This window comes from Lepus europaeus, chromosome 11 (assembly GCF_033115175.1).
Source record: "Lepus europaeus isolate LE1 chromosome 11, mLepTim1.pri, whole genome shotgun sequence".
Taxonomy (NCBI): domain Eukaryota; kingdom Metazoa; phylum Chordata; class Mammalia; order Lagomorpha; family Leporidae; genus Lepus; species Lepus europaeus.
The window spans coordinates 1,957,573-1,972,968 of NC_084837.1; the positions used below are offsets into that span (position 1 = coordinate 1,957,573).

At 49.2% G+C, this 15,396-nt stretch overlaps 1 protein-coding gene across 9 annotated transcripts in view; it reads right to left on the reverse strand.

The window, feature by feature from the left end:
- The window catches only part of AKAP13 (A-kinase anchoring protein 13), a 326,203-nt gene that overhangs the window by 20,855 nt on the left and 289,952 nt on the right, over positions 1-15,396 (reverse strand). For 6 of the 9 annotated variants that reach the window (XM_062204924.1, XM_062204923.1, XM_062204921.1 and 3 more), the window contains 5 exons: positions 12,578-12,645; positions 10,583-10,649; positions 2,258-2,393; positions 887-999; positions 256-408 (listed from right to left, as the gene is read on the reverse strand). In XM_062204924.1, the coding sequence (XP_062060908.1) occupies positions 256-408; positions 887-999; positions 2,258-2,393; positions 10,583-10,649; positions 12,578-12,645 (537 nt within the window). The remainder of the gene's footprint in view (positions 1-255; positions 409-886; positions 1,000-2,257; positions 2,394-10,582; positions 10,650-12,577; positions 12,646-15,396) is intronic. The other 3 variants (XM_062204920.1, XM_062204927.1, XM_062204922.1) reach the window with 2 other exon arrangements.

Sequence of the window (15,396 nt, forward strand, 5' to 3'; positions counted from 1 at the left end):
GCCCTTGCACTCATGTGGGAGACCCGGAAGAAGCTCCTGGCTCCTGGCTTCGGATCAGTGCAGCTCTGGCCACTCAAGTCATCTGGAGAGTGAACCAATGGACAGAAGACACCTCTCTCTCTCTCTCTCTCTCTCTCTAACTCTTTCAGATCAATAAAATAAATCTTTTTTTTTAAAGTCATCTGCTCAAAAACTGATTTCCCATAGCCCAGACAAGGCACCCCAAGTGCAGGCAGAGTAAATGAAGCCTCTCACCATAGATCACTTCCTGCCGTTTGATCACATCTTTCTTCTGCTGTCTCAGAAACTTGCTGTCCACAATCCGGCTCCAGGACTCAGCTTCCAGCTGTCTGGAATCAATCTCAAAGTCCCCCATCAGCTGTCCTTCGTTCATATCCGTACCTACTCCTCCAAACATCAGAAAACCAGAGTTAGAGTGCCGGAGTCTGCAGCGCGGCAAAGCCTGTGCCGGCCGTCTCAGCAGAGCGGCTTCGGCGGCGCACACCATGCACGTATATAGGGCGGTCCCAGAAAACACATTCTCAAACTACTGGCGTCAACGCCCCGTTGGCGGTGACGCACTATTCAAGACTTTGCTTGGGAGCGATAAACATCATACACACTGCACATGAAGAAGACATGATTCCTGTATTAAGTAGGACTGCGCCCTGTTTAAGAGAGCAGGCCGACAAACGCGCCAAGAATGCTCGTATCCAATGTGTGCCAAAGTCCAGGAGGGAAACGGCTGTGCGCCCACATGAAAGCCGGACACCCTTCAGTGCACAGCTGACAATCGGGTAATGACTGCCAACTCACTGTACAGCCGGGTGGCTCAGAGAAGCAGCCTCTGCAGAGGCATCGAGTCGGGCTCCCATCTCCCTCTTACCCTCATCGGTGAGCGACTCTGTGGACTCGGTGACCTTGCTGATTTTATTTAGTGAGTCTGTTGAATGGGACAGGAACTTCCAGGTGTTGGACATGCTCTCGTCACTGCCGACTCTAGGGACAAGAAACAGTGAGCACGGTCAACCACATCCAGCACGCCACGGTCTACACTGCTAAAAGAGCCCCCGAAATCGCTCAAGTTCCTGCTGGCTGAGAGTACCACAGAGACCTAAGGGCAAATTACTTCTGCCAGGTACACAGCAACGGGCCATGCCATCACTGCAAACTCAAGCCTTTTAAGCCTTTTTTAAAAATGACAAGAGGCAAGAACAATCTTGCCTGAAATCATCATCCATTTCTTAGCTTAAAATTTCTTGCCTAACTGTACTTCCACCTTCTCGCCCCTCCCCCATTTCCTGAAACAACCAGACTTATAATGAGCTGTATTATAATAAGTGAAGCTAATAGTACTCCCATAATACTTTAGTAAGTTAACCATTATAACACTTGTGACAAGCCATATTCCTCGACTTTCTCAACCCCACTCATTAGCCAGCCCAGGAAGCGCCCGGGAAATGTCGCGTGTGACACAAAGGCCAGCAACAATCACTGCAAACTTCAAATTTTATTGAGGATCAGCTTGTCAAAGTCATAATGCAAATCCACTTTGATAACGTCTCAACTTCGAAAGAAGGCTTTGGGAGATAATGAAAATACAAAGACAAAATAAAAATACCTGAAGCATTTTTTTAAGGAGGAAGAAACATAGCCAGGCACAGAGGTTAGGAAATACAGACAAAAGGAGACTGTGCATCCTTTTGTTAAACCTCTCCTCCAACCTAGGTTAAGAGACATGCAAGAGATGTCTGAGTCCTGCATTTGCCATGACTACTTCCCAGGAGGCCAGACATCTGACCCCACACAGCCTGCAACACCGAGCTCCGAGCCCTGAGCTCCCCTCTGACCCAGGCCTCAACAGCCAGGGCCACAGCAACTTTCGTAGAGGCCTGAGAGGAGCTGGTGCGAACCAGTGACTGCCTGGGAGCCCACAACTCACCCCCGTGACACTGACTTCCGAGTTAAGAGCCAAGGATGGAAAACAGTTAAAAAGAAATGAAACAAAACCAGTACATCTGAACGGGAAAGCCTGACAGCTCAAAAGGAAGAAGTCGCAAGGAAAAAACATTCCCTCTTCTTATTGAGATCTAGAAATCTTTGCAGAAAGTAGGTTCTTCGAAAGCAGGGCTAATGATGCAACTTGGCCTGAGAATGGTTTCCAGAGTCACGACAGTGCCCCAAATACAAAGCCCTGTTCTGCTCCTGCCCCCCGCCGTGACCACTCCCTTCCAAGTGAGGAATCTGTGTCACCTACCCCGTGATGTTCTGTATGGAGACACTCTTGGAGAGGGAGACGCTCTGCTGGGCCCGTCTCTGGGCAAACACGGGGGCAGCAGCGGTTTCCTCGGCGAGGAGGACTGCAGATCGAGGGCGCTCCTTGGGCTGTGAGGCTGCAGGAGAGAAGAGCACGCCGGCCGGGACATCACCCACCGGTGCCCAGCTGGCAGACGCCAGACACTAGCAACACACTCTCAGAGAGGTGTTCCCCGGGAGGGCAAAGTTGCACAAAACCTCCACGGAGGACAGGTGGCAGAAACTGCCGAGACTGAGCGTACGTGAGCTCTTTGACCTAGTAATTCCACTTTGAGAACCGATTTATTCTGTAGGATTTGCTGGTATATGTATGCGATGATGTACGCCTTAAATTATTTAATACAACACCATTGGTTAAAAAAAGGGAAACAATACAATGGAGTACCAAGAAAGGAAGACACTCTCCACGGACTGACAACCTGTCCTCCAACTCACATTGAGGGCTAAAAAACACCATGGGACAGGACAGTCTACGTAACAGGCAGTCCTTTGTGCAGCCAGGTTGGGGGCCGGCACTGTGGTGTGCAGGTAAAGCCGCCTGCTGCAGTGTCCATATCCCATATAGGTGTTGATTCAAGACCCGGCTGCTCCACTTCCAATCCAGCTCTCTGCTATGGCCTGGGAAAGCAGCAGCAGATGGCCCAAGGCCTTCTCCCATGTGGAAGACCTGAAAGAAGCTCCTGGTGCCTGGCTTCAGATTAGTGCAGCTCCGGCAATTGTGGCCATTCGGGGAGTGAACCAATGGATAGAAGACCTCCCTCCCTCTCTCTCTTTCTCTCTCTCTCTGCCTTTCCTCTTTCTGTGTAACTCTTTCAAATAAATAAATAAATAAATAAATCTTAAAAAAAATCCAGGTTGGCATCCATTTAATCTGGGAAGAAAAAACAGAAAACTCAGAAGTGTGGTGACTTGTGTATGAGATGGGCACCACACAGCGGGCAAGGGGTCAGGTGGAAACAGGAAAGCAGCTTCCAGGGCAGCAGGAACCTGGCGACACTGAGGCCAGCACTCTGTGGGACCAGGCAGTGCCAAACCTCCCAAGCACCCATCACAAAGGCCAGCACCGTGGGCCCAGGGTGGGATCCCTTTCTGGCAGGTTCCTCAACTGATTTTGCTCACTGTTTGAAAGCACAGATTTCCAGCAACTCTTGTCATTTACAAATATGAAAAATATTACACAGCAATTTGTTCTTACACTGCGTGTTTCTCCTGAACACAATCAAAGAGGAAACTGGAGCACTTGAATGACAAATTATTTTCCCTGGTGACTGAGCTGTAGGAAGCAAGGCTGTGTGGCAGCTACGACTTCACAGCATTTCAGGATGTTCTGACTTAATAAGCTTTATTATAATCAGTAGTTTCCAATTCAAATTATATTTAAAAGATGGTGATAAAACACAGAAACATGGTACACGGCCAGACCCCGGCTGCAGGCAGTCCATGGACTATGACGGTCTGCCGCCGGGGCTGCACACATTGCAGGTGTCGGCAAGGGAGGCCGGAGAGCAGACGCCGTCTACCGGGAGAGAGGCCGGTTCTGGAAGCATGGTAGGATATGAGCAGGTCAGAAGGAAGAGACATTCTGAGGGGCCTGCAGTGGAAAACCAGAGCGGTTCCCCAGGCTGAAGGTAAGCAAGAGGTGGAGGGAAGCCATGAGGCTTGCCAGGCCAAGCCCCACGGCAAAAACAGCATCTGACGTCTAAAGAGCAGGCGGCATCAAGAAAACAGCAAGCTTCTCCTTGTTTGAACCAGAGGATGGCTGCAGGCAAGGCTTCTCACCGCCGTGTGACCACTGTGACTCCATCTCCACTTCCTGCTGCAGCTAACCCGTGTGATGCCCAAGGCTACACAGCTACTGAAGTGGAGGTGCTGGGACTCAAGTCCACACAATCCGAATCCACAACCTGTCCTGTAAGCCAAGTACCACCTTGGTGGGATAAAAGAGAGATCAGGCATCCATGTGGGCAGAGGTAATACACAAGAGGAACCCAAAACCTAACAGGTGTTTGGTTTTGTTTTAAAGACTGATGCTATTTCATCTGACATAAAAAAAAAAAAAAATAGGCTTCTGGCATAAGGGAAAGAAAGAGCTTAGGGAAACTGGACTCATAACAGGTGTGCGGAACGTGTCAGGTCACAGGTCCAAGTGGGCGTCAGTCTGCCCAGCTCCCCATCTTGTCACCCACACACACAGCTTTCAATGTGCGGAGAGAAGCCTCCCTCATGGGGGAGTGCAGGCAGCCCAGCCACTCCAGAGCTGCGGGGCAGCATTCAGAGCAGCGAGGCAGAGCAGCGGCTCCCGGGCTGCGCAGGGAAGCAGCACTCGCCTGAGGATCCATCACGGCACAATCAGCCGCTGGATTCCACTCAGGATTTCGGACTCCCAGCTCCGGCAGGACCCAAGGAGGGGCAGTTCTAATGGGTCCAGAACTATGCTCTGTGAAACAGTCTTGGCAAAGTCTCACAGAGGAGCCAGCCAAAAGATACTCCGCTCATTCCTGAGTTATCTATGGTAGCAATTTAAATATCCTGTTTGGTGAAACTGAAACTGAAAATGCGACATGGGCTCATGAAGGGACGTAGCAGGTTACTGTGCTGTTTTACTGTGACCAGGCTGGCTTTCTGACAATTTCTAAACTGGGTCTTCTGAATTCAGGGCTTCCAGTCAGATCCCTGGAACTCTCAAAGGATGAGACTCTCAACTTGGTGAGATAATGGTTGTTTGAGTCAATTCAGATTCTGGGAAGTACACTGTAAAGTTATAAATGACACCAAATTTATGTTGTACTCATGTCGCTCCTTTAAAGCTAGAGTTGTTTTATAAAAAATGAGAGTAAATTGTGCACACGCATGCCTTTACACTGTCACGTCGAAGTGAGCCAGCGGACTGGCTCAGAAAAGTGATGTGGATCCAATGCCCTTCAGTTCAGTGGCTCACATGTGGTCTTTGATGATACGTTTTAAACTTGTTTTTCTTAAAAGGATAAAGATATTTTCAAAGTTGTTAACGTACACCAGTGCCTGTGTTTGCTGTTCAGGAGGTATATATTATCAGTTATTTACAAACATGGAAATGTAACTTTGACCTTAAAATAATTCAGACAATAGTATGGTATTCATTAATATCTCAGTGTCTTAAGTCATCTAGGCATAGTTGCTAAATAAAACTTGGGTAAAGGTAAATACAAATATGGACATGTGTAATCTTAAATTCTATAAGGAAGACTGTTGGAGTTTGTTAACATATTTTCATAATTTGTCTATGAATGACAATTCAAGAATGCTTGAAAGTTACTAAAAGTTTAAGTTGCAAAATGTGTGAGCAAGTCATAAAAATTTTGAGAGGAATAAATCTTGGAAGAAAAAGTTTATGTGTGAAAAGGTTGATTATAATTTTAAATTATTGTTTACAGAGTTTTCTACAAATTGAGCGTTAACGTCAAAGTCACACTGACCTAAGACTGAAGTCTGATCTTTTGTTACAACAACAAGGTTTCTGAAAAATATATGTTAATATCTTAGTAAACATCTGGAAATAGCCTTGATCTTGAATCTTAAAAAATCTGTTATTGCAAAAAACTGAAATGTCTCCTTTTAAAGTTTCTGTTTAACTGGTTGCTCTGTTCCAATTTTATAGTTAGGTCCTATAAACTCTTTTCTGACTCTGTTAAACTGCTTTTTATATTTTAATGTTGTTATTGCTGATTTTTGTGATGACCAAAGAGACATAGATTTTATGTTCTGTTGAAGTAATCTATTGTGTTCTCTACTGTCTGTTAAGGTCGATTGTTGGAAAGTGTTGAGTCTCAAAGTTAAAATTATTTTTAAATATGTATTTATTTAAAAATATTTGGCCACTTTATCATTATTATTAATCTGATCTAAAATTGGTAAAATCACCCTAAAGAGATGGATACTCTTTCGTGATGTTAAGGAATTCCATTTTGACTGGATACTGGAAGTTCTCTTGGCACCTTGAACAGACTTGCTGAAAATCAAGCTCTGGATTCCCTGGACTTTGATATTTCTAGTCGGGCCCCTGGAAGTGTCAAAGGATACATCCCTCATCTTGTAAAGATAATAACCAACGAGGCTGTGTGGATTGGATGTGTCGCCAAGATGTGGGGTGATGCTAAACTTCAGTTACGGGCATCTTGTGTGTGTGTTGTGTGTGTTGCGTGTGTGCTGTGTGTGTTGTGTGTGTGTGTGCTGTGTATGTTGTGTGTGTTGTGTGTGCTGTGTGTTGCATCTGTGTTGTGTGTGTGTGTGTGTGTGTATTTTCCCCCAGCTGTTCCAGTCTCCTGGCTTGCAGGCCAGATCTTCAAAGGGCTGACAAAGCCTCAGTCAAGGTAACACTGAATAACCGGTCACTGCCAGTTCAAAATGTGGATCAAACGGGGGTTCAGCCAACAGGGAGGGAGGGTTCCAGAAGACACTTAGAGACGACTGGAGATGGATACGCAGCAGATATCAGACAGCTCCGTTCCAAGAGCCCAAGAAAGCTCTAGTATTCACAGGCTACATGGTGAAAATCCGAAAGCCAGAAAACTTACTAGATGAATCTGAAACTCAATTTTGAGTTACATGGTAAGCACTTGTGTAAATTTATGGGTTATAAAAATGAGTTAAACTCGGCAACCCAGGCCCATAACCCACCGGCTACACAGTGAAAGTCCGGAAACCTAAGGATGGCAGAGACATCACAAGTCCTCTAGGTCAGGCTACGCGGTAAGCACCGGTTAAATCTGAAAGCCCGGGAAGTCAGGCTGAGCGATCAGCAGCCCCGACGCGCTGCCTCAGTTCTCCTCTTTTCAAGATGGAAGTTGACTGTTCTGCAGGACTCTCCACTGCGATGCATGGCTTGATCCCCAGACCTTAGAAAAGGGATGACTGACCTTTTCTGTAATAATGCCCAGTCACAATACAGAGGACCACACAGCACAGCTGGAAAATGAGGTTAAACTTTGAAACGATTTTACAGCTAGATTTTCTATGTGCACAGGAAATGGAAAGAACTCCCCTTTTAAACCAAACTGAGGGGGAGTTGGGAAGTTTTACTGATGACCTCAAAATATACAGAGATCACCACATTTATCTTACCTGAAAGGCCACAGTTACCCTCATGGGCACGGTTTTAACTAACAGGGACATACTAAGTGTCACAATTTGCCCATGACCATAGCTTTCCAGCTCACCCTGACAATAATACAAGACATTTCCAAAAACTAGGGATGGGACTGAGCAGTCCTTTGACTGACATCATAGAGGCTGCCCCGGGGTCTACCTAACAAAACTAGGAGAAAGAGAGCGAGGGCGGCAGCAGGAGCAATGGCAGGACAATCAATGGCTGCTTTACACAGTGATCTGCCGTCAAGGAGACCCAACAAGGCCAGTCCATCCCCAAACAGCACCTGTTTCCAACAGGAGTCAGGACACTGGGCAAGCAGCTGCTGTGACAGAGACGAGCTTCTCAAGGCCCTGTCAGCTCTGCCAAAAGCCAGGCCACTGGAAAACAGAACTGCTCTGGGAGTCCTTGGGTCAGAACTGCAGACCCTGTTGGCTCCAGCTGCCAAAGTAACCTTTGTTACTGAGGGGATGGCCAAGGGTCAGTGACACTGCAGGTAAGACTGCAAATTTTCCCCGGTTGCCCCTCTTTCAGGCCAGCTCTCTGCTGTGGCCAGGGAGTGCAGTGGAGGATGGCCCAAGTGCTTGGGCCCTGCACCCCATGGGAGACCAGAAGAAGCACCTGGCTCCTGCCATCGGAACAGTGCGGTGTGCCGGCCGCAGTGCACTACCGCGGTGGCCATTGGAGGGTGAACCAAAGGCAAAAAAAAGGAAGACCTTTCTCTCTGTCTCTCTCTCTACTGTCCACTCTGTCAAAAAAAAAAAAAAAAAAAAAAAAAGACTGCAAATTTCCATTTAGAGACACTGCCTCTTCTGGACCAGCCTCCTGTTCAGACCAGCTCTCCTAGTCCAGCCAAGTAAAGGGAGTCAACAGGTGTCTTCCCTAAGGAGGGTCACAGCTCCCTTGTAATGTGTCTTCCAGGCCTCACACATACCTGGCCAGGCCTTAAAGCTTACCCGATTATTATTAAGACAAAAAAGCCCCTCCTGTCAGTTCTTATTGCCTTTGAGTGGGTTAAAAAGAAAAAGCGGGGCTGAGAGCAGCAGCAAACGACAGTCCACCTATCTGGACGGGCCCTCACAGAGGACTTATAGGACCTATCTCTTGAGGGGGTGCAAAATACCCCAGAAGGCAGATGGTTCACTCGTCTGTTTCCCTCCCCAACCCAAGAGTCTGGTCATGTGCTAGCTAAGACCTTAACTTCCCGGCAGCACGGAAGGGATTTAGCACTTGTCACCCTGGGGAGAGAAGACCAGGCCGGAGAGGACACAGCCAGCAACAAGTTCCTGCTTCTGCAACCTTGAGCCAGCCCCAGCATTTCCCTAACAGGTTATGAATTCCTGGGAAACAGCAAAGTTCCTAAATCAGGCTCTCAAGAGTGAGCCAAAACAGGGGAAAAAAAAAACAAAGAAAACACAGCCTTCACCCACTGAAAGGCTGCCCCATAACAGGACTGTTAACCCCAGTCCTTCAACACAGGCAGGCCCCAGACCTGCCAACAGCTGCCCAACAAAGTGTCTATCCCAACAATGTTTATTGGGTCAAACGAGGCTGGCATCTGGTCATGGACGTGCTGGCCATGCCCCTCTTGGTGCCGTGGCTTCCACACTCTTTCCGCTTCCCTTCAGACTACGGTGTGTTAGTGCCCCTGTTTGTTTTGTCTCTAACAGAACACAAGTCACCTAGCTCCAGGTCCTTCTGAGGCTGGGCTGGCAGCCTGCCCTATCAGAAGATGGTCAGTCCTCTGGCCAGTCTTTTCCGAGGCCACCCTCAACCACCACAGGACCGACAGCAGGAGAAGAATTCCCATAACCAGCTCTATGCCCATTTGTCAGCTCTGGACAAACTACAGAAGATGGACCTTCATCCATTCTATCCCCATACGATTATGCCTACTTTCTCTTTTCTTTAAGATTTATTTTGATGTATTTAAAAGGTGGAGTTACAGAGGGAGGTAAAACAGAGGTCTTTTACCCACTGGTTCACTCCCCAAATGGCTGCAACGACTGGGGCTGGGCCAGGCAGAAGCCAGGAGGTTCTTCTGGGTCTCCCACATGGATGCAGGGGCCCAGGACTTGGGCATCCTCCACTGTTTTCCTAGGCGCACGGGCAGGGAGCTGATTGGAAGTGGAGCAGCCAGGATCCAAACCAGTACCCACATGGGATGCTGGCGCTGCAGGCCGGGACTTTAACCCTCTGTGCCACAGTGCCTTCTCTTGAGGAGGGGAATGTTGGGTAGGAAGTCAGAAATCAGCCTGTGTGTGTGAGAACAGCCTACCTGCAGAGGCTCAGCCTGGACGCAGCCCTGCATTCCGCACGACAACTTTAGAGCTGGTCTCTGCCTCCCCCAAGGCAGACTCCCCAGGAGAATCCTCTCTCCTCAGCACCAAATGGGCTACCTGATTGAGCAATACAACGATAACATCCTTCCTCCGAGGCAGGCACCCTGGGGGAGGCTCCTCTGCCTGGCACCCAGTGGGCTCCCCGGGCTGATAGCACTGAGCAGTGGACCCTTGGGAGGGACTGTATCTAATGCGCACTGGGCCATCGGTGTCCTGGCGGAGGAGGGGAAGGGGAAATGGAGAGAACTGGACCCCTTCGCCCTGAGCCTGTCTGAGTGCAGACTGCACGCTCAGCTCTCTCCAGCCGCCCGCCTGGCCTGCCCGGTGTTCTCTCCAGTAACCACATCACTTGGCTTTCCCCAGCCTGAGTGACTGGACACCCTCTCTTGGATTCTGTCCATCCATGCTGACAGATGCCCTAACCCTTTAAACCTTGCTACCTTGTTTACCACTGCTCTCGGTCTCACGTCTGAATTCTTTCTTGTGCGAATATCAGACCCTACCCCACCTGTGGCCGCGAAGAGTCATACAGCCGCGAGGCACTGAAAGCGAGAACTGGAGAGATTAGACACACCTGCTCAGACCCAGGCCGCGCGGCCGCCAGGGAGCAGACGCGCACACCTGACAGAACCCTCCTCGCTGGCTATCCCGTACGGGTCAAGCCACCGGCCAGCAACTCCGACCACACGGCAGGTACTGAAATCTTGAAATCAAGAATCACGAGACAACATGACAGCAGGGTTTGAAGTCCGGAGCCAGAGAGCAGGGAGGGGCCTGAGCGAGGACGCTGACTACTTACGCTTGGTTCTCATGATGACCGTGGGCAGCGAGGAGGTGTCATGCGCCTGAAGGCTCCCTCTGGGCTGCTGAGGAAAGGAACAAAACACAATGACTGCACTGGCACCTGCCCTCCGTCAGGGCTCAGGAAGCTCGGGCAGGACAGTGGGCAGAGGGCAGTGTGCGTCCTGGTCCACGTGCCCTGGCCCTGTGCCCCACGGCTGCTCACTGAGCCCATCACGCACGGTGGTGCTCAGCTGCTGCCTCCTGCCCGGAACAGCTGTCTGGCCTCCACAGGTGTGGCACTCTTTCACCTCCTGCGTATTAAGCACCATCTCCTTGGTGAGGCCACCCCTGAAGACCCCGCGCACCCCGCACAGCACTGTCTCCTTTAGGGAACTGCCTGCCCGTCTCCCACACCAGGTGCCGGTTCCTTAGCAGCAGCTGGGGTGCTGCCTTCTCGTCCTTTCTGTTTCTCCAGTGACCAGCACTTACGAGGCTCATGAATTCTTACACAAAATACTCATTTTAGTTAAGGATTTTGTTGTCGTACATAACAAAAATATTGTAAGAAATTACAAACTGAACAAATTAAACAGATTATATCACGAGAGAAAATAGGCCACTCCCAATTTAGATGGAAGCCTCCTTTCTGGCTGTATCTGTGACACGGGAGACGCTGCTTCTCCAACCTCAGTGACACAAGGACCATCAGAGACCACAGACGGCCATGACGGGGGCGCCGGAAGGAAGAGTGACAGCAGAAACCTACAACTCGCACATCCTGTCCGGGAGGCAGTGGCCATCACTTGCCTTCCCTCCCTCTGATGTCAAGGACCTGAAAGCCGGACACCAGCCCCGGACGCCAGTGCCATCATCCCATCCACTGGCTGCCCGCAGGACACCTGCGAGTCTGGAGCTCACGTTCCGTGAGGAAGAAGTGAAGGCCACAGAGAGAGGGACACAACAAAGACCAAAGTGAAGGCCACAGAGAGAGGGACACAACAAAGACCAAAGTGAAGGCCACAGAGAGAGGGACACAACAAAGACCGCTAGGTGCAGATGCTGGGAAGGTGACAGGACTGAGGAAGGAGGACAATGGGTAGGATGGACTGGGCTGGGCACGCCAGGCCCAGGGCTGACAGACCTTTGGGGAGAAAGCAGAAATGCAAAGACAGGAAATACGATCTTTCAATAACTGCACACCAGGGCGTGGCTGGCTTAGTGGTCAGGCTGCTGGGCGGGGTATCTGAGACCGCATCTCCGTGCCTACGTTCCAGCCCAGCTCTGCTCTCACCTCCACCTCCTGCTAACATGTACCCTGAGAGGAGCTGGTGAGGCGTCAAGGAGGTGGGTGCGAGCCTTCCCTGCGAGAGATCCAGACTGAGTTTCCAGCGACTGACTCTGGTCTGGTTCACACAGGCTGTTGTAGACATTTGGGGAGTGAACCAGCTACGGAATCTGACTCTGTGATAAATAAGTAAAAATGTTAATATAAAGTGTGTTGGTTACTGGTGAGGCTCACAGCACCTGGGCACCTGTGTCCAGGCTGGAGCGTTCTCTCCTGCCCCAAACCCACTCTGACGTCTGAGGGCTACAGGAAAACTGCACTGGTAGGCAGCCTGCAGGCTCAGAGCAGGCAACACACACGACCAGAGCTGTCTCTCAGAGCAGCCCCGCCCACCAGCACGGCCAAGGCCTGGTTGGCAGCGGCTGCCCTCCCTGTCCCGAGTGAAGAAGCCAGGCGTACAATCGGCAGTGTCCTGCGGCACAGAAATACTAACGTGACAGGTGCAAGTTCTGAAAGCATCCTCTTTTCCAAAAGTCTCAGGTTCCCAAGGATGTTAACCAAGACGAGATGAGCACTTTGAGAAAACCTGTCTTCTGGTTACTGTGGTCTCAAAGCTGGTACCAACTGACTGAATCAACCCCCTACAACCTCAACGTTTCCAACTCTGAAGATTTTACTGGTTTGACCTCTTTATTGTGGGCCTTTGTTTAGCAAGAAAAACCTTACCTTCATCTTGACCTTTGCACAGGAGGCCAGACTTTCCCTGCAGCCTTTGTGGACGAAGGCACCGCAGTCTAAAAAGAAAGCAAAACCCAAGGTCACAGGCTGACAGACAGATCCTGGATCCTGGCTCCCCTGCAGCTTCTAGGGCAGAGCCAGGCTAGCCAGCTGAACTGGGGGGCACAGTCCTTGCTGGGGAGCAGGGTCTGGGACGTTCTTTGGAGGAAGAGAAGTAAGAGCAGATGCGGTTTTGGGTTAACAAAACCTGCAACTCGGGAACTTCACAGAGAAGCCTGAGAGACCACCAGAGCTACAAGTATAAGCGTCTGTGGACATCTCGGTCACATACAGAAACAAAGCCCCCCACTGCATGGTAAAATGTGTAGTGCCTGATCAAAGTGCACAGGGTGCATCTAAAAACCCAGCAGCCTACTCCTTCTACCCGGGACCCTAACCACCCTCAGCTTTCCCAACCGAGTCCACAGCCACAGGAACGGCCGTCGGAGCCCCCACAGTACTTCTGGGATCCCAACACAGGAGGTGGGACTTCCTCAAAGGCAAGGCACAGACCACAATCCACCAGCAACACCGCATTTTTCTTTCTTCTGCATGAATTCAAACTCTTTTTTTTTTTAATTTTATACATAAATGTCATGTACATACACATTCTTACAACTTTTGTTGAAAAGTAGTAAGGATATTAACATCGCATAATACAGGATTCAGGAAAGGATCATAATATGAGGAGGAGAGGGCACATAATTACGTAGAGGGTATAATTCAGACAACATTTACAATTATCTATGCACAAATCAACATGGCATCCACACAGATTTTATAGTCTCTCTCTCTCTCTCTATTAAATCTCACACAGGTAAGAAAATGTGAACTTTGTCTTTCTGTGCCTTGCTTATTTCACGTAGCATGAGTGATCGCTAATTCCATCCAATTTGTTGCAAATGTCAGGATTTCATTCTTTTTTATGCCTAACATTCTATTGTGTATATATTCTAAATTTTCTTTATCCAATCATCAGTAGATGGCTATCTAGGCTGATTCCATATCTTTCCTATTGAGTTGGACTGTAGTAAACGTAATAGTGCAGACATCTCTCTCATATGCTGACTTCATTTCCTCTGGATGTATTTCTAGAAGTAGGCAAATCAAACATGATAGTGACAGAATGAAGAATAAAAGTCACATGACTATCCCAACAGATGCAGAGAAACCACTGATGATGCATTGATACAATGTAACATTCTTCAGAAGAAACACAGCTCAAGACAGTAAATGCTATACACACGCCCACAGCGACATCACACTGACTGGGGAACAGCTGGAAGCCTTTCCGCTAAGGTCTGGGATCAGGCAAGACGTCACTCTCTCCACTCCTGTTCAACACAGTTCTGGGAGTTTTAGCCACAGCCATTAGGCAAGAGAAAGAAAAGGCTACACACATAGGAATGGAGGAAGTCAGATGATCCCTGCGTGCGGATGACAGGATTGTATATCAGGGAACCAAGACTCTACCAAGAGACCACTGGCAGCTTATAAGAGAAATTGGCAAAGTTGCAGGCTGCAAAATTAACACACATAATCAGTAACATTGTTATACACCAACAACAGTCTTGCTGAGAAGGCACTAAGAACATCCCATTCACAAGAGCTACCAAAAACAAAATCCACCACTAAATGCCTTGTGATAAAATCAACCAAGGACGTGAAAGAACTCAATGATGAAAATCACAAAACACTGATGAAAGAAATATGGGGTCAGCATTGTGGTGCAGGTTAAGCAGCCACTTGTAACACCAGCAACTCACGGAGCCCAAGGTCAAGTCTACGCCACTTCTGATCCGGCTCCCTACAAAGGCACCTGGGAAAGCAGCAGAAGATGGCCCAAGTCCCTGGGCCCCTGCACCTATGGGGAAGGCCCAGACGGAGTTCCAGGTTCCTGGCTCTGGCCTGGCCTAGCCCTAGCTGTCGTGGCATTTGGGGAAGCAGCAGATGGAAGATCATTCTCTGTCTCTAACTCTGCCTTTCAAATAAATGAATCTTAAAAATAAATAGATCACACACACATACACACAGAAAAATCTCCCATGTTTATGGATTGGATATTATCAAAATATCCATCCTATCAATTTATAGATCCAACACAATCTCCATCAAAGTACCAACAGCACTCTACAGAACTAGAAGTAACAACCCTCCAATTCATATGGAAACACAGAAGACCCAAATTGCTAAAGCAATCTTGCACAATACAGTCATCACATTACCAGATGTACAGGGCTGCTATAACCAAGACAGCATGGTTCTGGCATAAAAACAGAAACAGGACTTAAAGCCATCATTTCCAATTTCTCACTCCCTTGGCTTTTTCCAAGGGCCACTGAGGTAAAAACCCAGCTCTGTATCAGCAATTCCTGCTGCTACAAGGACATGAAACAGAACTGTGCCAAGACGCGGGGCCCAGGGAGAACAAGGCAAGGACTTTGTGACGCGCCTGCAGAGTGTCTGGACCTCCGCTCAGTGTGGCCGCCCTGTACGTTCCTGCCCCGCAGGTCTCAGGGTCCTCACGTGTTCCGTGAGGGAGCAACACGTATCTCCCCAAGCCCCTCTGCGACTCTGCAAAGGCGGAGGTGGGCACCAGCCAAACACACAGCTGAGGAAAACCTCTTCCTTTCTTCTCGAGAGTGACAGAACGCCCTGCCCTCCCTCCCACCGTCTGTAGGGCCCTGCCCGAGCGGTCCTGTCCCGGCCCTGGCTTCACAGCTCCCTGCCTCCTCCGGCCTCGCTCTCCAGCCTGGCCCAGCTGCAGT